The sequence below is a fragment of the Mustela nigripes genome, chromosome 1, assembly GCF_022355385.1.
Source record: "Mustela nigripes isolate SB6536 chromosome 1, MUSNIG.SB6536, whole genome shotgun sequence".
In the NCBI taxonomy this organism is placed as follows: domain Eukaryota; kingdom Metazoa; phylum Chordata; class Mammalia; order Carnivora; family Mustelidae; genus Mustela; species Mustela nigripes.
The window spans coordinates 87,230,500-87,256,051 of NC_081557.1; the positions used below are offsets into that span (position 1 = coordinate 87,230,500).

General features: G+C 49.8%; 1 protein-coding gene across 2 annotated transcripts in view; it reads right to left on the reverse strand.

Moving 5' to 3' along the window:
• UBASH3B (ubiquitin associated and SH3 domain containing B) overlaps window positions 1-25,552 on the reverse strand; it is a 138,079-nt gene that overhangs the window by 24,364 nt on the left and 88,163 nt on the right. Inside the window, exons 2-6 of one of the 2 annotated variants that reach the window (XM_059414994.1) lie at window positions 10,616-10,669; window positions 9,481-9,667; window positions 7,872-8,070; window positions 4,765-4,934; window positions 271-479 (exon numbers count right to left, since the gene is read on the reverse strand). In XM_059414994.1, coding sequence (XP_059270977.1) covers window positions 271-479; window positions 4,765-4,934; window positions 7,872-8,070; window positions 9,481-9,667; window positions 10,616-10,669 — 819 coding nt within the window. Of the gene's footprint in view, window positions 1-270; window positions 480-4,764; window positions 4,935-7,871; window positions 8,071-9,480; window positions 9,668-10,611; window positions 10,670-25,552 lie in introns of both variants that reach the window. The other variant, XM_059415003.1, reaches the window with a different exon arrangement.

Consider the following 25,552-nt stretch of genomic DNA (forward strand, 5'->3'; position numbering starts at 1 on the left):
AAAAAAAATAATAAAAAAAAAAAAAAAAAAAAAAAAAAAAAAAAGAACTGAGACCGCTTCCTCAAGTGGGGCCGGCAGAGAGCAGGACAGCAGATCCATCCGTCATGATCCCCTGCCCCGCGTCAGCCCCTCCTGAATGCCCTGAACCAAGAGCTTTCTGCCCCGGCGAACTCCTCTCCTGTCACTGCCGCCCCGTGGGTCCAGGCTCAGGTCTGTTGCCCTGCCCCCTCCTCCCAGGCTGCGGTGGGTGAAGAACGCGAGTCTGCTCACCCATGAAATATCCAGGTGCTGCACTCGTCCGCCTTGGTAATGTAGTTCTCGGGCAAGAGTCCGGAGCAGCCGGTGGTTAGGGACGTGCCGTAGATCCAGCCCTCACTGGTGCTGGTCTGCTCCATCGGAGACATGAAGATGAAGTCCCCAGGGGTCAGCTCGAGCTCGTCATCGTTTTGTGGGGTGTAGGGGTAGATCACCTGTAATGTCTGAAAGAGGCAGAAAGGGAGGAGGGAGGCCCCCCTGTGACCCAACGAGCGTGGCCCAGGGCATGTCTGTGCATCCTGCTTTAATGGCGCAGACATCCAGATGCTGACATTTACGGGAGCCCCTGGGGTCTGCCGGCTCAGAGCAGATTTGGACTCAGATCAGAAAACGTGTTTTTTTTCTGTTTTTTGTTTTTTTCCCCTGGGGTATTGCGGATGTGTGCCTGGAGCTACTGGATGGCTCCAGACTTCCCCTCTGGCATATCTTTCTTCCTGTCGGGACTCAGATACAGTTTTTAGGCACTGATCTTCAAGCTCTGTTCAGCTGCTAGACCAACGGGGTTGGACCTAGTTTCCCCTTCTCCATCTGCAGGGGGAGGCACCGTCGCAGACACTTGAAACCTCACTTGTGGAAAGTCGGTCTTCCATATGGAGGTTACAGATGGTCTGGGTGGAGACACTCTCCTTGGAGGAAAGCTTTGGGACCGATGCATTTCCCTTTATAGGTAACTCTGGGGCTGACACAAGACAGTCTCTGTCTTCAAGGAGCTTTCCCTAAACCTGCATTTCTCACAACAACCTTGAAAGAAAAATATCTTTCACAGCCATCGATGTGTACGTCCGGGTAACCAGCTTTCACCAGGGAACAGATGGAGACCACGTGTTTCTTCTCTGGGCTCAGAAAGAGCCTTCAGAGCCAACCACAGGCCATGCTGCTTGGCTGACTTATTTGATTTTTTGCCTCCTTTCCTGGTATATATAAAAGGCATCGGCATGAAGATACTTTGGAAAAAGTTTTTCTACTTCTTTCATTAAGAGCAAGGACCCTCAGTAGTTAGGACAATATTTCCTATGCTGTTGATGTCACCTGGGACCCCAAAACGGAGACGCTTTAACAGCCTTTCCTGCAGTCTTGAAGTCATGAGTGGTAGGGCTAACTATTCTGGTTCCGCCTCCAAGTTTTTAACATTGTCTGGTCTCCCTTCCCTCATCTGTAAAGTAATGCCTTCCCTGTAAACGTTCTTGAGACGATCTAAGAAAACTCTTTATAGGACAGAGCCCGTACCCAGAAGGCGCATAATTATGTCTCTTGAACCATGACACTTGATTTTCCTTCTAGCCAGACTCCCAGACTGGGTGCCTGGGAGCTCACCAGCACGCCGGTGTCTGTCAGGGAAGCCCATCAGAACACGCTATAAAGAACTTCCTTCTGGAATTCTCTAAGGAAAGGCTTTGGCAAAAAGATGTGACTGTGTGAAAACACACAGGACTCAATTGTACCACTGGATTGTGATTTTTTTTTCCTTTCGCTCAGCGCACCTGTTCCTTTCCCTCTCTCCAGTGTCTTTCGGCTCCAGATCTTTGCTGCCTGTTTGCCTCCTACTCCTTCCCCTGTCCTCCGCCACGTTCGTGCACGAACTGCCGTTCCAAACTAGCCAGGGAGGTTTTCTGCAGGGCTGTGACAACAGCTTAAAAAGCAAAACAAAACAGAGCAACTCTCTAAGCTAGGTATGTGATGAGGCACAAAAAGGAACACTCCTTTTCCTGGAACAGGGTGGAGAAAGGCACCAGACCATGGGGGAGCAAGTCGAAACTCATGTCTCTTAGAAACTCGAGCATAGCATAGTTTTGACTAATTATGCCTTTAGCTGAGAAGTGTCTTTCCTTTGAGAGACTCAGGAAAGAGACTTCAGACGAGAACTCATTCCTCCTCTCACTTGGTATGGGGTGAGTATACTATCTCCAGGGAAACTGAGGCACAGCAAAGGTACAGAGGAGACAGTGTGTCCTAAGCAGAGGGTAGTTAGACCATGGGGAGCTTTGACTTATTGAATATACAATAAAATAAGACCTTGCAGCAAATCTAAAATTACAGCCAGCGCAACCCATTCCACTCACCAAAAGCACATGCAAAATGTCGGCCTACGTTCGAGAGCTAGCAGAACGCGTGCCTAGTGGTGCACTGCATTATCTACTTACTTTTTTATGCTTAGTGCTAACCTGTGAGAATTGTTGAGTGTATCTCAAGGATTTTTTTTCTCCCCTCGTAAGGGGCAGCCCTATGTGATTGTAGGAACCTAACCTCACCGCGTTCAAAGCTCCTTGTGCCCCTTGTAGCCACAGAAATTCTGCGCTGTCGGGACTTTTCCATTATTATCTTGGTCAGGAGTCCATGCAACAGCAGCCTTCTAGCAAAATACTATTGCCATTGTACGCACGAGACGACCAAGGATGGGAGTGTTCTAGAAGCGACGGATGGGACCCTGATGACCGCTGAAGGGGTGGAGCCAGGCTCCGGAGCCACATGTGCTGTGTGTATAAAGCTGTCCTTCCTCAGACTAGCTTGGCCTGGAGACCCGGCGTGGCCCCACACGGTCACTAACACGGAAGACTACAAGATGTACAAGTAGGCATCTGCGAGTCCGAATCAAAGTGGGAGCCAGCAGAGCGATGAGCCGTGGACGTTTTCCTATGCCTGGCTTGCTGAGTGTCCTTGTCCCAACCACTCTCCCCCTCTGGACATCTGTTGCCTCCCCAGCACCATCCGTCAAACCTGCCTCCCCGGGGGCAGAAGGCGGCAGGCGAGAAAAGGTGTTTCGAAGCAGGGGGGCTCAGGTAAAGCCAAATGACCTCCGAGAGCGAGCTGTAGCAGCAGGAACAGTAATAAATGAGCTTTTACAAATAAGAGATAAAAGAGGCCAAGTTATTTTTAGAAAATACTTCACATGGGCGCTTGCTGCCTCTTTCCCTCAGTGCCAATGGAGCAGAATGTGGGTCAGGCAGAAAAGCAATTACCCTTCGAGTTAACTGGAGGGCAGTGTTGATTAGAAGATATTCCTTGTAAAATTCCATTGCCGCCGCCTTTCTCCTAGAAAGGTGACTTCTCCCGGCCCATCTGCATGCAACCCTTGACTTCTTTGTCCTTCGTCCTTGTGAGGAGCCCCGTCAGCCACACCTCCCTCATTATATTTAGGGCTCATCCTAAGCAATTCCAGGAGTTGTCAGAATTCTTAAGTAAGATCAAGCCCAGTCTCCTTGTTGTATTTTTCCAGAAACTTCCACCAACTGACTTGGAAGGACACGACATTCCTGTCAGCAGCGTCGGACAAAGCTCCATGTCCCCGACACAGGCCCTCACCTTTGGTTCGCGGGTCGGCTCTTCTCACTTTCCAAAACAGTGATGAGATCAGCTGGGCTAGACGGAGAGCCCAACTGTTTTTCATACTTTTTTTTTAAAGTCTAACAGGTTAAAAAAAGCTACATAAACTGACAAAAGTACCAGTCCTTTTGCTGTTGAAAAATTGGGAAACAAATTAAATATGGTTTCATAAATGTAGTTAAATTGGATGACAAATTTTTCATCAAACTATGATTTTTTGGTTTTTAAGATGGGTTGCTTGTCTTTATTATTTGGGATCGCCGGGCTCTGGCTTCAGCTCTGGTCCTAAAGTGCTCGTTAGCCTTGTATCAGAGAGTTACTCTCTTTGGACCTCTGGTTCTCCTTCAGGAAGATAAAGGGCAATATTACTCTTCAGTGGCACAAGCTTGACTTGGAAATCAATATTCATTCCCTCAAAAGAAGGATGGTAGGGCTATGCCAACTTTTCCACAAAAGAAGGATGGTAGGGTTATGCCAACTTTTCCACATGCGCTGGGTCAGTGGTCCCCCTCCTGCCTCCCAGGGGACACACACAGACTGTCTCAACCTGTGGCCTCTGTTTTTATGTCACGCGTCTGTTGTTTCCCCCCGCACTGGACTCAAACTCCTTGAGGACAGGACCATGTTTTAAAATTCTAGTATGTTCCATGGTAACTTATATGCCATCGATCCTCAACAAATATCTGTTAATCATGTGTTTGCAGTTTTTTGTCTTTTTTTTTTTTAGTATTTCTGTATTCTCCTTACCTAAGATTTGGATGAGGTCTTTCATGAACACCATGAATTTATAGGATTAAAATGTTGCCAGTATACTTTTCTATCCTCCAATTTCATTTCTGTTTTGGTCCAGGAAGTTTGGCAGGGCGGAGAGAACAATGGGGACAGTATGCAGATGAGTCACTTGGGACCCAGGGAGGAGGGGTGCAGGCTCCAAGCTTTCCAGGGAGTCGGGCAGAGCCCGGAGAAAACTGGGGGCCAGCCCACTCCTGGTCTGGTGCTCACTGCAGAGCAGTGGTACCCATCTTTCCTTTGGTACCCATCTCCCTGCAGCAGTGGGCTATGAACGCTCCCGGTTCCCACAGCACCCCGGCTTCTCCGGTAGGGTCAGGAGCCACGGGGAGACATTACCTCATGGTTCGCAAACCGGATATCTCGCGAGAATATGGTGGCCACCCAGTCGCAGCCTAGTTTGACATCAATGTTCTGGGCTAGCTTCTCCAGGGTGGGTAAGTGGCTCGCTTGGAAGTGGTAAGCCAGGGTGACGTGCAACTGCTTCTTATGAGGTTCCACATGGACTTCTGGAAAAAGGAAGGAAACCAGTATTAGGATGTGGTCATCACAGCCATGGCGGAGCCCTGCCCTGGTCAGTTCTGCCTCCCAAGGGACAGAGGAGGGAGTCCCTCAGCTACGTGAAACCCGTTTCCCTCCTTCACGGTGGCAGGATGAGGGGAGCGGAGCGTGGAAAAGGCCCCGAATCAACCTACAATCTGAGAGGCGAAGAGCCACCCATTCGACTCCTCTGCAGGAACCGTGCATCAGCTGAGGTCACCAAGGGGGTCGGCTTTTCCTCCTATCGCGCTGGTTATGACAGCCATTCCGAGAAGGAAACCGAGACATAGAAGGATAAGCTGACTGATGCAGAAACGGAGATTTTTTGGGGGCCGGAGCTGTATCACCCTCATGTGGAAATCAAGTCTCTTAGCTTCTGGGCAGCTCCGATGGAGGAACCAGAACCGGAGGAAGAAGACGGAATATTTTCAAAGTCTCAAACAGCACTCCCCAGCAGCATTTGGGCAGAATTAATTCTTTGCTGTGGGGGCTGTCGTGTGCACTGGGGAGGGGGGTCTTTAGGCACATCCCTGGCCCCTACCCACTAGCTTCTGGTAGCACCCCCCGCGTTGTGGCAAGCAAAAAGGACTCCAGACATTGCCACACGGCCCCTGGAGGATGAAATATCCGCGACTGAAAACCACTGGCTTGAAGTATCCAGACTGTTTTTTTGTTTTTGTTTTTGTTTTTTTTTTAAAGATTTTATTTATTTATTTGAGAGAGAGACAGTGAGAGAGAGCATGAGTGAGGAGAAGGTCAGAGAGAGAAGCAGACTCCCTGTGGAGCTGGGAGCCTGATGCAGGACTCTATCCCAAGACTCCGGATCATGACCTGAGCCGAAGGCAGTCCTCCAACCAACTGAGCCACCCAGGCGTCCCTCCAGACTGTTATTCTAAGACCCTGTGGGTAATAAAAGAAACCAACCTACCTACCTAAGGCAGTGGATTTTAGTTCTCCTCCGTACATCTCTGCGTGGGGTAGATCCGTCTACTGTCTAAGCTAGAACACCGCAGAAGATTCAACCAGAGGGGACGTAGGGAATTTGAGAAATTAAGGGGCTTGTTCATGTCTCACGGAGAAAGAAGTACCGGTTGGATCTCTGTTATGCTACGGTGGATTTCTCGGGTTTCAAGTCCCATGAGACAAGGGCTTTCTGGGTCCTGCTCACAACGTATGCCCCGTGCTCAGCACGACACAGGCTTTTAGTATTTGTAGATGATTGAATACACATGCACAGAACTCCTTAAACCACCCAGCATGAAGGAACTAAATCTACTTGCTAAAGGAATCTGGGCCTGCCAAAAACACTCTAGAATACTGAGGCTTCCGTTCTAGGGCCAAGATGGGATGGCCGGCTCTGCACAAAACGGAGGTAAGGAGCGGGAGCAGCTGCACAGGGCAGGGCCACGCAGTTCTCCAAGTCACCACCAGGGGGCCGCACAGGGGCAGGAAACCCAGAAGGTCAGGCTCTTCTAGAGAGGGCCCGCAGCTCTGGGAGAGGAGCCGCCCTCCCACGCCCTACAAAGAAAGGGAGCGAGGGCCTCCTATCTTTGGCTCATGTGCCTTCAGAATCTTGGCCGCAGACCTGGCCCATACCTGCTTTACACATTTGTGAAGGATTTGGGTTTTGTGGCTCAACACCAGTTTTGGGTCTTGTGGGAGTTTTCGTGGTTTTGTTAATAGCTACTGTGGGATGAAAAAGAGCCATTTCCCTGAATTAGAGGGATAAGAACAGGAAATAATTTGCCTCTCTATTATGTTATTTCACTGAAATATTAAGCTAGGAGATGGCGGGCTCCAGGGACATAAGAAGACAGAGTCTGGGCCCTGGGAAGTAGGCGCACCTGGGGAGGGCCTCTAAGGAGAGGTACCTCTGGGGTGGGGGGGGCAGGGGTGGTCCCTGGCCAGCTCTGGGCCTCCTCCAGCGCTGGATTCAATGCTCAGATTCAGCTGTACCTCCCACACGCAGCTCGGGCTCCGCACAGTCCTCTGCACACACCCTGGCCCTTCCTCCCTGCCTGCCTGCGTTCACACTGCCTGCCCCCACCTCCGCTGTGGCAAGCTCCACTGATAAACACAGAGTGGTCCCCAATAAATCCCCGTGATCTCCCTCCAGGGGCCAACAGGGAAGCACCCCTGCCGGCGCCTCCCTTCCTCCACCCGACAGTTTGTCCCACTGCAGCAAGGCTCTCTTCGACCTAAGTGGGCTCGTCTGTAGGCAGACAGGACAGCTTCGGCAGCTTCTCCCATTTGTCCCCTTTCCGTGCCTCCTGCTTCTACGTCAGTGCGCGTCCCAAGTCCCTCTCTATGCTACTTCCTCCGACGGGAGAGCTCAGCTGGCTGGAACTGAGAGCTGCCATGGGAAGAGGAAGAAACATCTGGAAGGAGTGACATTTGGGGGCAGGCTGCTGAGGCTTTAGGGACCCATCTCATGGGTTTCTATGAGTTGTGGACATTGGCTCAGTGGATTCATTATTTGATACTAAGTGGTTCCCCTCAGCTCACTGTGCGATCCCACCACCCAAGCACAGCCCTGGGTCCTCACAGAGTGAGCCGGGAGACCCAGGCAAATGCCTGTCCGAGGGGGAGGTTGTGCGGGAATGTTCCTTAACTCTGAATGGGAAAGACGGTGTAGCTACAAACGTTGCATTTCCAGTTCAGTGTGTCACAGCCAATTGTGTGCTTTTAATTTCGGTGTCGGGGCAGGCCCTGGACATTCTCTCAGGAGGCTTAGCAGAACAGTAGCTGGTTTTTTAAAAAGGGGGCAAAGAGGCAAAGGCTGCTGCAGGAACGGACGGCGTTCCTGCAGGACCTCGAGGCTCCCAGCCCCAGTCTGCTCCTCCATACCTCCCTCCCCCTTTCCTGCCCAGTTTTTTGGTTCCCAGGACTCAGGGCTGTTAGCTCACCGGTTTTGGATGCAGCCTCTGCGGCAAAGTCAGCGGCAAACTTCTTGAGGACCTCTGCGCTGTCTTCCTTCACGAAGAGGCCGATGAAGTTGGAGGAGGTATAGAGCTCCAGGGGCAGCGGGGCTGAGAACTTGCACTTCCAGCGACTGACCGTGGTCTGCAGGGCTTCCCCCAGGGCGTCCACCTTGCTGTCCTCACACTGGCAGGGGAAGACAAGACACTCCGTTCAGAGGGGAGACAGCTCCAGGGCTCATGGTCTCCTCCACCTGGAGCTGGAGGCATCCTGGCTGGGCTCAGAGGTACAGCGGGGCGGGGGGTGGGGGACAGAAGACTTGGTCCATTGTGTAATTTGCCAGTAAGATCATCCAGCAGAAGGGGAGAAGGAGGGAACGCGCCTGGAGAGCACAGCATCCCAGGGTAAAGGGTGTGCCTTCCACGGCCTCCCATCATCTGTGACATTTCTCTCCCTCCTAGACGACTGGAAATTGACTGGACTGTCAGTCCCATGATAGTTGGGAAGAATGAGGCTCAGAGAGCTGTGACGTCATCCTCCTCCCCTCTTTGGAGCACTGGGTGGGGGGGGGGGGAGGAGTATCTCTAAAACTCTGAATGCTTTTGAGAAGGATCCTGGGATGACTAAGAGGAAGTGGTAATTATTTTAATTTTCAAAGTGAACGGTAAGAAAGAAGGTGTTAGGAACACATTTTTTACCTTAAAGAGTCAGAGAAAAGCTGGGGGAAAAAATACCTCAAAATAATGTTTTGGAAAATGTTGTCTTAACACGCTCCTGTCCTGCCTCCTCTTCAACATACCTGGATAAACCAGTTCTGCTCCTTCTCCACAGCAAACCAAAGTAGATGAAATGTATTTATATTTATTATGGTGCGGGGGCTTTAATTTAGTCATTAAGTAAGGCCTCTGAGAGCTGGGATGATGGATTACGTGACCATGGCAGGTCACAGGTATCATTTTTTTTTTAAAAAAGATTTTATTTATGTATTTGACAGAGCGATAGAGAGAGAGCACAAGCAGGCAGAGTGGCAGGCAGAGGGAGAGAGAGAAGCAGCTCTCCGCTCAGCAGGGAGCCCAGTGCTCTATCCCAGGACCCTGGGATTGTGACCAAGGTCACAGGTATCTTTGCTGTCTCTGGAAAGATCTGGTGAGACAGACCCGTGGACCGTGTCTGTCCATGAGGCTAAGGTCACCTCTGCTGTCTGTAGAGTACATCTGTCATTCCCATCTCATATCTACTCGTACAGTGGACAAGAGTGGACACTGCCTTCGTTTCACGGCTGTGGCTGCCTGTCCAAGTCCTGACTCGGTGGGTCAGGCTTGCCCCTGGAGTCCCTGGACTCCAGCAGTCATCACGGTGGCTCAACAGACCTGCGGTGCTCCTGGGCCTCAGCAGGTCTTAGAAAGGGGAGCGAGCGAAAGGAGCCATGGACCTCACTCATTCCGAGCAGGGCCATCCAAGCCTAGGAGCCCGTGACTCTCCCCGCCAGCTGCCTGGGAGGCTCCTGACTCGGGTCCCAGGTTGCAAGGCGCTGGCGGGAGTAAGGCAGCCGGGCTCCCCATGGTGGGGGGTTGGGGGGAGTGGTCTGTGACTCACCATGAAGAACTGGCAGAGGGTGATGTGTGGGAAGATGTTGTGGGCCTTGTTCTTCCCGCAGATCTGCTTCGACTGTTGCCAAAAGTCAGAGAGCTTCTGTGCTAAGGGGCCGGTGGGTCGGAGGTAGAGGACGTACTCCCGGGGCAGGGGGTCATCCAGGAAGGGGTCGCCGACATGAGAGAACAGCCTGCCAGAGAGAGAGAGAGAGACGGGAGCCAAGCAGGCCCCACTTGAGAACACTGGAGGGGAAGGAGGACCCAGAGACAGATCCATACGCATGCTCTATAGCCCAGGCTCTGCCAAGGGGGTATTTTTTGTGCTTTAAAAACCCATCCCTCGGGACGCCTGGGTGGCTCAGTGGGTTAAGCCGCTGCCTTCGGCTCAGGTCATGATCCCAGGGTCCTGGGATCGAGTCCCACATCGGGCTTCTTGCTCAGCAGGGAGCCTGCCTCTCTCTCTGCCTCTGCCTGCCACTCTGCCTGCTTGTGTGATTTCGCTCTCTCTCTTTCTGACAAATAAATAAAATCTTAAAAAAATAAAAAAAAAAAAACCCATCCCTCAAAGCTCATACTACATGACCAACTCTCCAATGTCTTACTACATCCACATCCCACAACTCCCTCAAAAATCCTACAGTCACTCCAGATATGCTCCGAATTACTTCCCAGCCCACTAGGGCTGTTCCAACCCCGTCTGACCCTTCAGTTCGGCCCCCATTAAACCCACACGCCTCCAAACATATGGGAAGCGTCAGGAGCACAGGCTGTGGGGGCTGCCCTGGGTAGTGATGTCCTACAATGCAAGCAAGACTTTTTTTCTTTTAATTTATCTACCTAGCATCCCCCTACCCTAAAGTGTATCTTTAAGTGACTAATAATGGCAGATATTGTGATAAGGGCCCCGTCTTGGCTATGCTTTGAATTTCTTTAAACAGCTGTAAGGAAAAGCACATCCTGGGGCTGGGGCTGAGGAGGCAACTGGCTTGAGAAACGGGCTTGTCACATGGTCTTTTGGCTCATTCCGCCGCTCCCCTCCCCCAATGGTCCATTAGAGAAAGGCTGCACATCCCCGCTCTTCCACATACACTCAGAGCTAATTATATGCTATTTTCTCTATTTATTTATTTCATACCAACCAGTCACATGCTGCCTGAACACTTCTTCCTCCTGTGGATGCCAAGGCTTTTTGTCTGGAAGAAAAAATCAAATTTCTATTGTTAGTATTTTTAGCTTCCTATCAGCTTTTCTCACTATCGTGGCAAGAGTGTGAAGTAGGCAACACCCCAGCCTCCTCGGCGGGGTGGGGGAGACACCTGCGGCAGGATCCTGCCCCCCCCCCCCGCCCCTCCAGCCCCCCCCCAACCCAGGGTCATAGCAAGGCATATGGAAATGAGGACATGTACTTAATTTCCATGTAATTAGCACTGGATTTGCATGCAGCCTGACAGCCGTGCGATCTATTTTGAGCAGTTTCCACATTAGAATTTTATTTTTGTTTCCCTAAAGGTTGTCATGTCTCGGTCTGTCCTCTTTCCTGTTCACCCACTCCTACTGACCCAGATCCCCTGCTGAGCGGGATTTGTTGCTTGAAGCCCTTGGCAAAGCACATTAGAAAGTGGCGCTAAAGGCCCGCAAGGACATTAACTTTGGTTCCATTCAGCGACTCCTCCCACCCACCGCCAACCACCACCACCACCATCTCCCAAGGCTCTTAGACCTCTCTGGGGACCAGGCCACCACCCCTGCCCCCTGCTGGAGAACTGTTCCCGGGGAGGCGGCGTCCCAGGAGGGCGATGGTGTCCCAGGAGAGCGACGGCAGTGAGGACCTTGAGCACATGCCTCTGAGGACAGCGTCTGAACTTGGAGGTGTCCGAGAGCCAGAGAGTTCTGGGTTTGTAGCCAGCTTTGCTACTCACCCACTGGTTCTGCTCCATGCGTGTGTGTGCTCACGGAATGCCTACTGAACCGTGCCGTGCCGGGCTCTCGGCATACCGTGAAAAACAAGACCGAAGTGGTCACGGCCCTCCTGGAGTTTTTGGTCGCGCTGGCAGGAGAGCATCGTGGTGCAGATAACGAATTACATGGGCGCTGAGTGCAATGAAGGGAAAGCCCAGGGAGCCCTAAGGACGTAGGACAGGGACATCGAGCTTGGGTTGAGGGGTCAGGGAAGGCTTCCCTGAGGAAGTGGCATTTTGAGTGGGATCTGAAGAGTGTAGACTCCCCCAGGCAGGACTGTGGGGGGGTTTGCAGTGGGGGTAGACAGTACATCTATTCCATAGTGAGGGGTGTCCATAAGGAGCCTCAACCTCTTGCCCGAGGCCATGGAGCTGACCAATAAATGACCATCTCTGTCCCTTGTGCCCTACAGATTCAGCTTCCTGAGGGAGGTGAGGGGGGAGGGCAGAGGGAATTCTAGTTTTAGGTGACACACTCCAAGCACATTTTTTTTCAACTGGCTGCCGCACCCAGTCCCCCTACCCAACCCCCCCGCCCCAGTCCATCTCCTGGGCTTTCTCTATGGAGCAACTAGAAGGCTGGTGCCAGGAACCCCAGAGGGCCGACCGGCAAGAACCTCGGATCGTCTGTGAGCCCGGATTCTTTACTGTACACAAGGAGAGAGCTCTGGGGAAGGAAGTAACATGCTCAGAGCAGCCCGGCCGCTGCCATGGCTCTGGGACTCTGCTCCACCGCCCAAAGATCAGATAAATACCTCTTCCCCCATGAAAGTCAGAGCCCAAACACCAAATGATCCGGATTAAGCAATCTACACAGCATTACAGAGCAGGGAGAACCGCATTACAGAAGCAAGCTGATGTTATGGAGAAGAGAGACAGACCCCTCAGAACCCCTTTGGGACAAAAGCTGGTACCAAAAAGGCTGGACACACAGGGACCACCCCCCCGCCCCCCCGCCAACACTCATCCCACACCTGGATAAGATGCTTAATTGCTGCCACATTACCAGCCCTGTTTCCTTTACCACTTAGTAGACAAGAGGCACACATCTTACGCCCTTTCGGATCCAGAAGCCACGTACGCACAAAGAATGCAAATCATGGTCTTTTAGGTTAGAGTCTCCCAGGAATTACACTGACACCCCAAAAAAGACCCATTGTTTCAAAAAGTAGGAAAAGAAAAACTCATTTGTGATACAATGTGCTATTTATATAAATGATCCAATTTCTTTTTTTTTCCCCCAGGCCCTTCCCCCAGTGAAATATATTTGACTGAAATTTAATTCATTTTTCTTTAAGCACTAGGAGTGTCCTCTGGAAATGAAAGATCTAATTAAGTTATGGTCCCCATAACTCCAAAGACAGGTTCTGGAGAGGGTTCAAAGATATAATTGAGGAAGATAATGAAAGGTTTGGGTGATAAGGCTCCGAGGAAAGATTAAGAAAACCCCAATTCTTTTTTCTGAAGAAGACAAGTCTGAGAAAACATCGATTTTGTGGAAGGTTCTCGTCTGCGATGTACCTTCTTTAGTGAGGGTCAGCCAAAGTCAAGTCAGCTTTGGCTATAGCACAAAGGTCTCAAGTCAGATACCAGAAAGAACTTTCGCACAGGAAGGTGCTGTGAAAGTGTGTGTGTGTGTGTGAGTTTCCTTTTGGGGGGGAGAAGAATGTTTCTGGGAAGGCATTCCTGATCTGGAACAAAGAGGTACGTGCTTCTCTAGGCAGGACGGTGGTAGGAGTCAAGTCACCACTTCCCCAGGGTCACAAACCATAGGCAGGGCTCCACTCCTTCATGCACTGCCAGGCTGACGACGACTTGGGCTGAGTTTGTTCCCAGAACGCTGCCCACAGAACAGACTGCACATGGGCAGTGGCAGAACGCATCTCCCCGCCCCCCCCCCCCCCCCCCCCCCTGGAGAGAGACTGTTGCCATAGAGCTCCCACCTCCACGGCCCATCGATGGGACCAGTGCCAAGAACAGTGGGGTGTGCGGGGTGCGCCCCAAACACCAGGCTGAGCCTGAGCAGCTGCTACCCTCAGAGTGACTCAGAAGTTGGCAGAGAGTCGGAGACCTTGAGCAAGAAAGGCAGAGCATCCCTTTAAACCCGAAGGCGAGGGGTCCAGCCATTGGATTGCAGCCACTGATTATTCAGATGGGACCTTTGTGGTTAGAGTCATGGGGACCAGTGACCTGCTGCAGCTGTTACTGGGGAACGTGCGTTTGATCTCTCTGACCCCGGTCCTGACCTTCCTAATTATGCCTAGGGTTCATTCTTAGCAGGAAGCAGGGGGAAAACATAATGCAAAATCGGATGTCTTGCTAATGGTGGGGACGAAGCACCAGTGAGATCAAAGCAGTGGCTCATGGGAAACTCCAGGCAAGCGGCTGGAAGGATAGTGGCCCAGATGGGAGGAACCAGCAGCACCCACCCGTGGCCTTGCTTCGCTCTGGCTGGGATCCTTCCCACTGTTTGCTCTTAGCTCTGCTGAATTTTAGATTCTAGGGTGGTCTGGCCCCAAGGCCCCGGCTCTGCCCCATCACCAGGGTCACAGAGATGCCCTCGAGCCTTAAAGGGGGCTGGAAAGGAAAAATCCCTTTCTGGTTTGCCTAAGACAAAGTGGTTTGTTTCTTCCCTCCTCTGCTTCCTCCCCAGGAGCTCTTACCAGCAAACCAAATGAGAACCAAAAACACAACCAAGAGTTTAGTTCAGAAAGCTACACTCAATAAAGTTTGGCTGGTGGGAGTTCTTTTGGGAACCATCGCCTCTGGGTCCCATACTCGTGTTCGGCCCCATGTCTGAGTCCAGCAAGATTCCTGCTCCCTCCCAGATTCATGGGTTTTGAGCCTGAACTGGGATGTCCTGTTTAATAGTCACCCAGCCTGGTTTCCTCTGCAACCACCCCGGTTCTCTGGGGTTCCACTGTGCCCTTTGGTTCCCTGGGCAGTTCAGTTCCTCTCCGCCAAACACTAGCTGTATGTCAGACACTGTATTAGCACTGGGCATACAAAGAAGATGAAATAGGGGTTTCTGGGGCCTAAGTTCTTAAACTGGACACTTGAGTTACCCTAGGTTGGGACCCCGCAGCAAACTGCAAGAGGAGCCACGGGACATTCTAACTGTTTGAGGGAAACATAGCAATCCTTATCACGTGTTGGACATCCCATAAGCTACTAGCTGGAGGGAGTTAGTTTCACTAGATTGTGCTGCATGCCTCTAGATGTCCTCTCTTTGTGAAGCTGGAATTTTGCTAACTGCTATGATAAAAAGTACCCAGGGAAAACCAATGTGGAACAGGAGAGAAGAGTAGCATTGTCTAACCTGATTCTAAGGCTTGGACATCTGTGTAGTGCCCAACAGACACACACATCCCATTAATAAGTGGTTGCGGTCATTTAAGAGGGAAGTAAAATATTTTTCTTTCCATTTTGTGTATTTTTCTCATGGCTCTTGGGTTGTTAGGGGGTAAATACTTGTTCTGTTGTTTGGATCTAACTGCTAAAGAAACAGAACTGTTAGGTATTTATGTTGGCCTACATGCTCAATGTAAAAATGACTGAGATGCTGAAGGTGTTGTGAACTGACAAAGTTTGGGAATCTGTCCTAGAAGAAATGGTGTTGGTTCGGATCTTAAAGTGTTGTAAGAGCTGGCTAGCGAAAAGAAGGGGGCAGGGACTGGAAGTAGAGTGCATGGCAGGAGCTAAGCCATGAAGACAGGAAACACAGAGAAATTAGTTTGGTGACACTGGAGCAAAAATGGGAGGCCCGGAAGAAGGTTCGAGAAGCTGGAAAGGTAGGCAGGGGACACTCACAAGCGACTGTGCCATTTGAAAGAGGCTGGACCCAATCACAGTACATGTTGGCAGCCACAGGGAAGGGCAGCGAAGGTGGTGAGGCCTGATCAGATTTGCCTGTGATGCGTGGCCTGAAGGGAGATGAAAGTGCACACCAGAGGCTGTTTGGAAGGTCTTCCTTGGCAAAAGGTCAGATGGGGGCCACTGAGAGGTTGAACTGGAATAATAATGGGAACGTTGGGAAAGTGTGTGGACGGCTGACTGAGCAGAGCTTGGAGGCTGGTGAGGGATGGTAGCTTGAATGTCTGTGCGGATGAGTGAAAATGCAGTACAGACAAGCCCGGCCTGGGGTGAGCATCAACAGTTTCCGTTATTGTTCTATGCTGATAGCTAGACCAAATACCATTGCCAGACGCTGGGTCTAATTGTGAAAACCAGGTCCCTAAAGCTGCTTCTGTTAGCTTAACTAGGATTCCTTGTCTCCTTCTGTTTGTAAGTCAGACATGTCTCTCAGGCTACTCACTGAGTTTCTATTTCCTGTCTAAGGCGTACCTTTAGCTCCCAAATCACTTAGGTCTGAGATCAGTGAAGACTCAAGGCTTCCCAGGTCAGGGAGACAGCTTGGCCCAGACCCCCAGGTTCTCCAGGGTAGCTCATCTCTATGTGCTTTCAGAAGAGAGTCCCTCCCCTATTTTCTTACCCTTGACAAAATTCAAATACCTGACACTTGAATCAAAAGGCAGTAAGGAACAAAAAATAAGCAATGAAAAACAATAAGCAACAACAAATATATAAGGAAACATATAAGGAAATACATTCCCTTAAAGCAACAAGACCTTGATTCAGTTAAGTAGAACATTCCAGTGACTTGAAGTTGTTTGCCCTTGGCCTTGGATTGCTGACCAACACATACCACTGCCCTCCACATTGTTTGCCCTGTGCTTTGGTTCTCCGTGACCCAAAACTTAGTTATGTCAGAAAAGAGAAGACAAAAGGTCCAGTATGTAATCCTCCAAGTGGATGAAACTTCCCATGCACTGACAATGAGATCCTTCCTCCACATAGCCAAGACAATTGCAAATATTAGACACATTGAATGTTCACCACAGGACTTAAAAAAAAAATGCTCTCAACCTCCAGAATACCGGTTGTTAAATATTCCACATCTAATACTTTGAATTCAATTAAAAAATGACCTAATTAGTCAGGCACCTCATTCCCTTTCCTCGGAATTAGTTTCATGATCTACACCAGACTGGGGAGTGCGCAAAACTTAGGTAGAACCCACTTTCTATTTTTCTTGGCTGGAGAGTCCAGCCGTATCAAGAGGCCAGTGGTTTCACTAAGTGAAGTTGAAGGATTCTTTTAGGGTGAAATTGAGAATAGACATTGTTTTGTAATGTGGTTTTAGGTAGAAATATCAGAGGGTTTGACTGTGTTCTATGGAGAATTGCCTGCACAGTGCAGACTGTTTTCAGAGGAGGATGTGAGGGGGCTTAATGGGATGCTGAGGCTGACAGCGATCCTAAGAACAGAGGCAAGCAGGGGACTCCACATCTGCTTCTCCAGGGGGAGAAAAACGGTAAGTCAGTAACGACTGGAGGCCTTCCGTGCACCAGGCACTTCGCAGACTTAAATCCTCGGGGGAAAAGACAATGAAGCTGGCATTGCTAAGAAGCCTCCTGGTCCTGGGCAGCTCACACCTCTAGGTCAGCTGTCCGGTCATCTCTGTGATTGTCCCAATCCAGGGGCTGGTTCCGGAGGTTATGGCCAAGTTCTGAATCAGTGAAAGAAGTATACTACCCAGCTCTGAGCCTACAGCTCTAAGAAGAAGCATTTCTGCCAACTGCCTCCCAGCGAGCTTCCTCTTCTCTGGAAGCCCAGGGTGAAGGGGCCTCTATCCCTTCTGTTAGGTATGATCGTGGAGATCTGCTCCCACCTCCTGGGTGCCCTCCAGGTTGGAATAGGGTTCTTTGGCAGAAGAGGGAGCTGGAGATGTTGAGAATATTAGCATCTGTCTGCCTGCACTTTTACCTCAGCTCAATCAGCAGAGACCTTCCCTCTTATCCTTCAAATAAGAGTGAGTAAAATCAAACCTATTCTCTGAAGAAGCTAATCCAGGCATGAAGAAAGCTTTTCTGACTACAAAACAAAATCCAAAAACATCCCTGCTGACCTAAAAGGGAGAAGTTCCCCCTATTATCTTTTCTCTGTGTATCAGAAATGATTTGATTCTCGGGCGTTTGCTGAATACCCATTCCTCTTGGATTCTAACTTTCTTCTCTGGTGGAGGTTTGGTTCCACCTCCAACTGAGACCAGCCTGCTTTCTCTTTCTCTCTTGTTGGAGTGGGTTGTTTGAGGGGTGGAGTATCGCCCACGTGCAAGGCAATACGTTGTGAGGATGGATGGACACGGAATACAGAGCAGACATGAGTCCAGGTCAAGGAGAGGAGATGCTTACAGACCAACCACCTTGAACCCCTGAAGGTACATGCAGCTCCTCACACCCATCACTGCCCATTAATGGAGACCTCGCTTTCTGCCATTGTTACCCTCTCAGCTACCAGTGGCTGATAAGATCCATATAGGTTTAGTACCACCTTTCAGTGAAGGTCAGAAATCAAATGAATATTGGGGAACATTTGAGGAACAGCTAAGAGCCACACAAGCCCAGGAACAGCAGAGGTGGCATTGTAGCCACCTTCTTGGCAGAAGTAAAATCAAGGACTGGTCCGATGCTGTGGCCCTAGTGGGCTCCTGAAGGAGCGGAGGCATGGGCACCAGTTTTCAGGTGCTCTTTCCCCAAAGGAAGTGATTTCCCAATTTGATGCTTTATATTTTCATCTTCAAAGAGAAAAGGGATGAATGCCTGCACAGGGAGGTTGAGAAAGAAAGTTGTGACATCCATAATGGTCCCCAGAAGCAACTGTAAGTCAGAAAGCTGAATTCTGTGGTGGCAAAAAGATCTAGAGACTGGATGGTCTGTTCCTCCTCATGACCAGACAAGGTTGTACTTCCTTTGAGCATGTTCCTTGAAGGAATCTTCTTCTTACAGACCTTAACGGGACTCCGCAATGTCTCCAGATTACCTAATGGCTCTTGTGCTCAGAAAGTTCTTCTGTGTATCTGGACTCTTTCTAACTGTACCCAAACCCATGCCACCTTCTCTACCTGGTAGAGTTGGGTGCTCTTTCCTACATAATGAAATAACACATTCCATTCCTTTCACACAAGCAATTCCAGCTACTTTTTTTTTTTTTTTTTTTTTTTTTTTGATCACCAAGGCCAGCAAGATAGGCTTGTGAGAGGCTGGCGGGTTTCAGTTTAGCAACCTCATCTCTGAGGTCTCAGCCTCCTGTGGCCTCCTCCCCATGAAGCCGAAGAAGGCCATGGAGGGGCGCATCAATAAACACAAACCATAATGGCCCTGCCCATTTCCTTTGGAGGAAATGAACCTAATGGAGAAAGATATATTGATCATAAAGACCCAATTTCACAATCAGTCTCCTGGCGGTGAACCCTTTCAGTGAGCTGAGGCTAATGGCTAGGCTTTCAGCGGCTGTGGCCTGTCTGAGAGCTGTGCATCTAACAATCAATGGGATAGTAGGCCTGCTGGGGGGCCTGGGACGCTACCTCCACAAGGCTAGCCAACAGGAAGGAAAATGCCGGGGGATTTTTTTTTTTTTTTTTTTTTTATAAAGCTAATCGGAGAAGGGGGGGTGGAATGCTGAGCCATTCGGGGGCCTTAAGAAGGCCTTCCAGTTGAAGAAATCCAACCTGTGGTGACACCCCTCTTTCTCTTCTATCAACAAGACTCTTTTGCCAACCCATAAAGAGCCTATTAAGCCGCTCTCCTGGGGGGGTGGTTAGTGGGGAGAAGGCCGCATAGGTTCCCTGATGTTTTTCTGTGGCGGGGCCCAGCAGCCCATATGGAGTGGCCCTGTTTTGTTCTTGCTAAAAAGGGGCTGCAGCTTGGCCTCCGCTGCTGGGGGGCAGCCGTTTGTAATTGGGAAACCAGCCATTAGACCACGGGTGGTGACATAATAAAACATTTCTTTCTGCCTCTAAGTCTCCCTAGGATCTAGACAATACCTTCCCCCCGACCCCCTAAATCAATGAGTTTTTGCACAGAGACACAAGTAGAGTGTTTGTAGTGTAAAAGGAGTAGATCTTTGGGAGGCAAACCCTGACTAGTTGTGGGACTATGGACCATTTCATTATTAAGATTCATTTTCCCAGATTCTTAAGTGGGGATAACAGTACCTACTTCGCGAGGTAGAATGGGGATTAATATCCATATCAGATACTCTACTTGAAGAACTCAGGACAGCGCCCAGCATCTACCAGGCACCTAAAGATAACTTTGTCCCCATGCCTCTGCATGTTAACTAACGATCTTTGCCATTTTCCTAGAGTAAATGTAAGTTCCATGCTAATAGGTATATCCCAAGACTGGGCATTGGAAGACCCATATTCGTTCTCTGCTAAAGTCTAAAACCACGCAGCACGCTCTTGAGGAGTGTATGGGATTTGCAGCGAGAGAAAAGTTTTCCAGGCAAAAACACAAGAAAAGGCGCAGAGGGGAAGTCAGCCAGAGAAGCGTGACTATTGGTCTGCCGGAGAGGGGGACACAAGCCAGACTGTCTGGAGGCGGGCAAAGGGGTTCAGGTTAGACGAGGAGGGAAGTTGAGAGTCACTGAGAGGCTATGAGCCCCACAGGGACAGATTTCACTCATTGAAGTTACCTGAGGAGTGACAGCTCTGAGCAGGGGGTCAACAGTCTTCATGCAGAAGGGGGAGGCTGGCCAGGGTGCCCCTTTTTCCTCTAAGAGCCTCAGTTACTGGGGCTCTGCATGGGGCTGCTGTGCCGTACTCCTCTCTCCCCCGCTAAAGTACTTCCCAAGAGAACAGGATAAATGTTTCAAACTGCAACTGCTGAACTATGGCTATCCCCCCAAGAAACAGGATCAGAGGGTACCTCTGTTTTGCCCAAGGACAGCACAGCAAACCAGGGACACAGCAATCCCGGAACCAGAGTAAATGAAATCATGTATGTTAGAGTAACACACTTGGCACAGTCCCCTGCCTATACTGGGTCCTCGGTAAATATGGCCACGATTTATATTTTTAGGACTCTCTCCCTCCCCTGGAACTTGACCATTTTTGCATGCTTTCATCCGTTTCTCCTTCTCTAAGAGATACCCAACAGTGGAGTGTGGGTTGGTACCCCGCCTAGCCGCTGCGTTCAGTTCCACGGTGAAGGCAGCATTTCTCAGACTGTGTTCAGTCCAGAAGGTTCTGTTTTTAGGTTACGGGTTCTATAGAAAACCAGGGAAATCAGCCACCCCTGGCGGGGCAGTGTCTGTTGTGTGGAGTCTCTGAGTCCCTGCAGAGGCAAGCCCAGCTGGTTGGGGGCAAAGGTGTCACCAGATAAAAGAGGGTGTGTCCCCGTGGGGCACCGGGGAAGGCGGAGGTTAATACAGAGCCACGGCCAGCCCCCAGACGCCTTTCGGGCTGGCAGCCTGGGGCAGAAGTGCTTGGAGACACGCAGAAGGCAGGGAAGCTACTGCAGGAAGACAAGGAGCCCAAGAAGGCAGTGACTGCCCTCAAGGAGGCAGGGACTGCCCAGGAAGAGGAGGGAGCTCACTGAGAAAAATGGCGCCATAGTGAAGATGCTATTAAGACTTTTATGTCATCACTGGAGGATCCTCCTAACAGCCCTGAGAGGCAGGGCTTCCTCAACAAGGCAGAGTTCCTTGTTGTTATTGAAGAAGTGCATTAGGCTCACAGTGGAGTGCAGGGCAGGGCTGTGACTGGGGACCTCCCCCGCCCCCCCGCCCCCCCCCACCCCGTTCCTCCACTGGAGCTCTGCGCTCCAACAAGCGGCAGGTGGGATTTCAAACACAGAGAGGGTAAAGCCCCCCCCCCCCCCCGCAAATAAGAGATCAGGGAAAACCAGATGAAAATGAGGAGTCCTTTCAGGTTGTAGAGGTCATCTGTTTTCTTCTCCTATTTCCACTTCCTTCCTCTCTAAGCCACTCAAATCAGCTAAAAATACTTAAACATGGATGATTTTTAGTGCCTCAAAATGGTTTCACCCCAAAGCTACAGGAAGAGGCTCTGGCTCAGCCCTGGTAGGTGAGAGGAAAGTGCGGACCAAACAGAGCCGTGGCCACTGTTCTGAACCTCTTCATGTACATGGTGTGTTAGCGGACAGGTACTGAGTGTTGACTAGGAATAAGGGCTGCACTCAACAGTTTAAATATAAGTGATCTCACTGGCTCCTTACTCAGCGCTTGGAGGTCGGTGTCCTTATTTCCCTCACTGAGCAAGGCTTAGGGAGATTGTAGAACTTGGGTCAGGTCAGGAAGGCGGGTTGTTCCAGGGTAAGCTCAAGCCACAGGGCCACTTGTCTTCCAGAGCAGATGAAGTCGGCACCAGCGGTGGCCACGGTTTCTTGATCATGGTAAGGGGAGCACAGTGACAGTCTCCCATGGGAACTTTCTATAAAACCCAACACCTGGGACATCTGGGTGGCTCAGTTTAAGCATCAACTCTTTTTTTTTTTTTTTTAAAGATTTTATTTATTTATTTGACAGAGAGAAACACAGCAAGAGAGGGAACACAAGCAGGAGGAGCGGGAAAGGGAGGAGGAGGCTCCCTGCAGAGCAAGGAGGCTTACGTGGGGCTAGATCCCAGAACCCTGGGATCATGACCTGAGCCGAAGGCAGATGCTCAACAACTGAGCCACCCATGTGCCCCTAAGCATCTGACTCTCGATTTCGACTCAGGTCCTGGGCTCGAGCCTGAGGGCTCTGCAGTGAGGGAGGAGTCTGCTTGAAGATTCTCTCTCCCTCTCCCCCTGCCCCTCACCCTGCTCACTCTCTCTCAAATAAATAAATATTTTTTAAAAAGCCCAATAGCTGACAATTCACACGTTTGTACATTCAGTGAAACACTCCTTCTGTAAGCCTGTCTTGTGGCGAGCTCTGCAGCCAGACACTGTGTTGAGGACCGTGAACATGAAAATAGGAAAACAGGGCCCCTGCCCGCCCATAAGGGAGCTTATCACATGCCCACCTCAGCAAACGGATGGTTATTTGGAAAGAGAAGGAAGTGAACATTAACAGAATACCCATTATGTGCTGTGCGATTTACAGGTATTTTATTGAACCTTAAACCAGTCTGGTGAGGTGCGTATTATGTTATACACGATGAAACCCTGGAGTAGAAAGATTAAGAACGCTGCTCAAGGCATACAGTTAGTGACAGTTCTGGGATCAAAACAGGTCTTACTTAATTTTTTATAGAACCATGATATTTAATTTCTCCCATAGACTGCTTCCTTGTAGGTACTTGGGCTAACACTAAGCGAATCGCTATTCTCTGCACATTCACATCTCCTGGAAGAGAGAAGTCCTAAGTGTTGTCATTTAGTAGCAGAGGTGGAGCAGGGAATAAATAGTCATGACTGAAAATACAAAATATATTATAGTTCTCAAGAGTAGGGGCTCTGATTTATTGTTTTTGACATTGTTTTCTCCCAAAATACCTTAGCTGTATCCACAGGTTTTGATACTGACCGATGTTTATGAAATAAATGACTATACCTATGATTACAAGTGCCTACGGGCTCACACATATTAAAAACTGATGTGCAGTAAGTTTCAATCAACTACTATGTTATTTCATGACGATATCATCAAACGTTTTCACGGTTGGTTCTGACCAGTAGCTGGTTAGGATTGCCCAACACATCCGTGGCAAAGTCCAAACTGAACTCCATTCTCTGACTTCACATGAGCTTTGTTACCAACAAATTCCACTGAAGTATGGTCAGAACAGGTCTTATTTTCAAACCCACATGCTAGTCCCCAGACGCCTTATCTGCCCTCTGTCTCCCCCTCCATTGAATGGGGTCAGATTCAAAAGGAGTATGTGTGGGTAAACAACAGTAAGTCCTGAATTTGAAGAATTCAGCTGAGGGTCTTCAACTAGGAGGCTGGGTTATTATCACAGGATTCTTGGGTGGACTTTGAAGGAGAACATAAGGCAGAGGGACACCCCTGAGTCTTAAGGGTGTCCCAAACTCCACCCGAGCAAATCTCTCCCAGGTCATATCCCACTGTGCTGACTGCTTATTTCAAGAGATTTGCAGAGATTAAAATGCAAACTAGAAAAAGAAGGGGATGGTCTTGGAATTTGCTGAATGAGGTGATGGCCAATACACATGCAACCCAAGGAGCAAAAATAGGCGTCAGTAAGGGTTGCACCTGAGCCATCCAGGGTCCAATATAAAGCATCCCTGTCTGATTTTTTTTTTAAGATTATTTATTTATTTATTTGACAGACAGAGATCACAAGTAGGCAGAGAGACAGGCAGAGAGAGAGGAAGGGAAGCAGGCTCCCTGCTGAGCAGAAAGCCCGATGCGGGGCTCGATCCCAGGACCCTGGGATCATGACCTGAGCCGAAGGCAGAGGCTTTAACCCACTGAACCACCCAGGCGTGCCCCCCTTCTGATTTTTAAAGATCTTCATCTCCAAGAATGCGTATAAACTCTCTACCATGCGTGCGATGCCTGCCATGGGCTCAACTTGGCCCTCAAGCACTCTGTTCCCTGACTCTTGTCTCAGGCTTAACCCTTTTTCCTGTTTGGTCCTTCCTCTGCGAGGCCCACTCTACCGTCAGTTGGCTACGGCTTACTATCCTTCATCTATGCCACGGAGATTTTATCTCCTCTGGGAAGTGGTCCTCTGACGGGTCTGGCCCCAAACACCCTGTGCGTGACTGCAGCACGTTCCACATTCTATCTAAGCCACTGATCTTCCCCAACAGACTGTGAGCTATGTGAAGCAGAAACCATTTCTTGTTTCCTCTGTAGCCCCAACAGTTGCTACAGTACTTGGCACATATAGGTTTTTTATTTTTAAGATCTGAGAGAGAGAGTGGGCATGAGCAAAGAGGTGAGCAGGGGGAAGAGCAGAGGGAGAGGAATAAGCAGACTCTGAGTTGAGTGTGGAGACAGACATGGGGCTCAATCCCAGGACCCTGAGATCACGACCTGAGACGAAATCAAGAGCCTGACGTTAATCAACTGAGCTTGACGTTAATCAACCCACATAATGGGTTCTAAATACATTTTTAAAAAAGCATGAATTTCACAAAGTTGATAAGGGTTTAGCTGGGCTCTAAGGTGAGAACCTAGTAATCTCTGCCTTCTAGTATTCACTCTCTTGTGTAATCCCCTCCGCCATAGTGTACAGATGAGAACCACGACTTCTGTCCGACAAAATAGGACAAAGGTGATGTGCTGCTCCCATGATTGCATTATAACCCGCATATAAGGCTCTAAGGGACTTGTTCTCCCACTGCCTCAATGAGGCAGTGTACTGTGAGCAGCTTATGGAGAGCGCCCCATGGCAGGGACCTCTGGGTGGTGTCTAAGAGAATGGCTTCTAGCCAACATCTAGCAAAAACACTGGGACACTCAGTCCTACAACCGAAAAGAAATGAATTCTGCCAGCGACCTGAATGAAGTTGGAGGAGGATCCTAAGTGAAGCCTCCCGATGAGGACACAGCTTGCCCGACAGCTTAAATGCAGCCAGACTCTGGGCAGAGCACCCAGCCAAGCCTGGACTCCTGCTGGATAGAAACCATGAAAATGGTAAATGTGTGTGTTTCAAGTCACAAAGTTGCTAGTGCAGAGTAACAGAAAAATAATGGATGTCCAGCTCTTCAGGAAAGGGGGGATAGGAAGGAGAGCAACACCCACTGGGCATTGGCTGGTATGAGTTGCTCAGCATTAGGGGATGATGTGGGCGTTTAACGCAGGAGAGGGGAAGTCCGAATCCCAGAACTAACTGAAACTAACTGGCCTGATTCCTTCACCTTAAATACATCCTCATCTCTTTCCTGCCACCATTGAAAGTTGATGTAGTAAAAGGTGAAAGATTTATGTGATCTGAAAAGAAACCATTGCATGTCCAGGAGTCACAGCCTGGTAGTTAAGGGAGAGGGTGGAATGGATTGGCTAGGACACCAACCCAGAGTCAGAGTGGGGCTGGGATCTACAGCTCTACAGATGTGAGACTCTGGGTAAAAGAAGGGAGTTGGGGGAAATTGGAAGGGGAGGTGAACCATGAGAGACTATGGACTCTGAAAAACAATCTGAGGGTTTTGAAGGGGCTGGGGGTGGGAGTTCGGGGTACCAGGTGGTGGGTATTATAGAGGGCACGGATTGCATGGAGCACTGGGTGTGGTGCAAAAATAATGAATACTGTTCTGCTGAGAATAAATAAAAAATAAATTAAAAAAAAAAAAAAA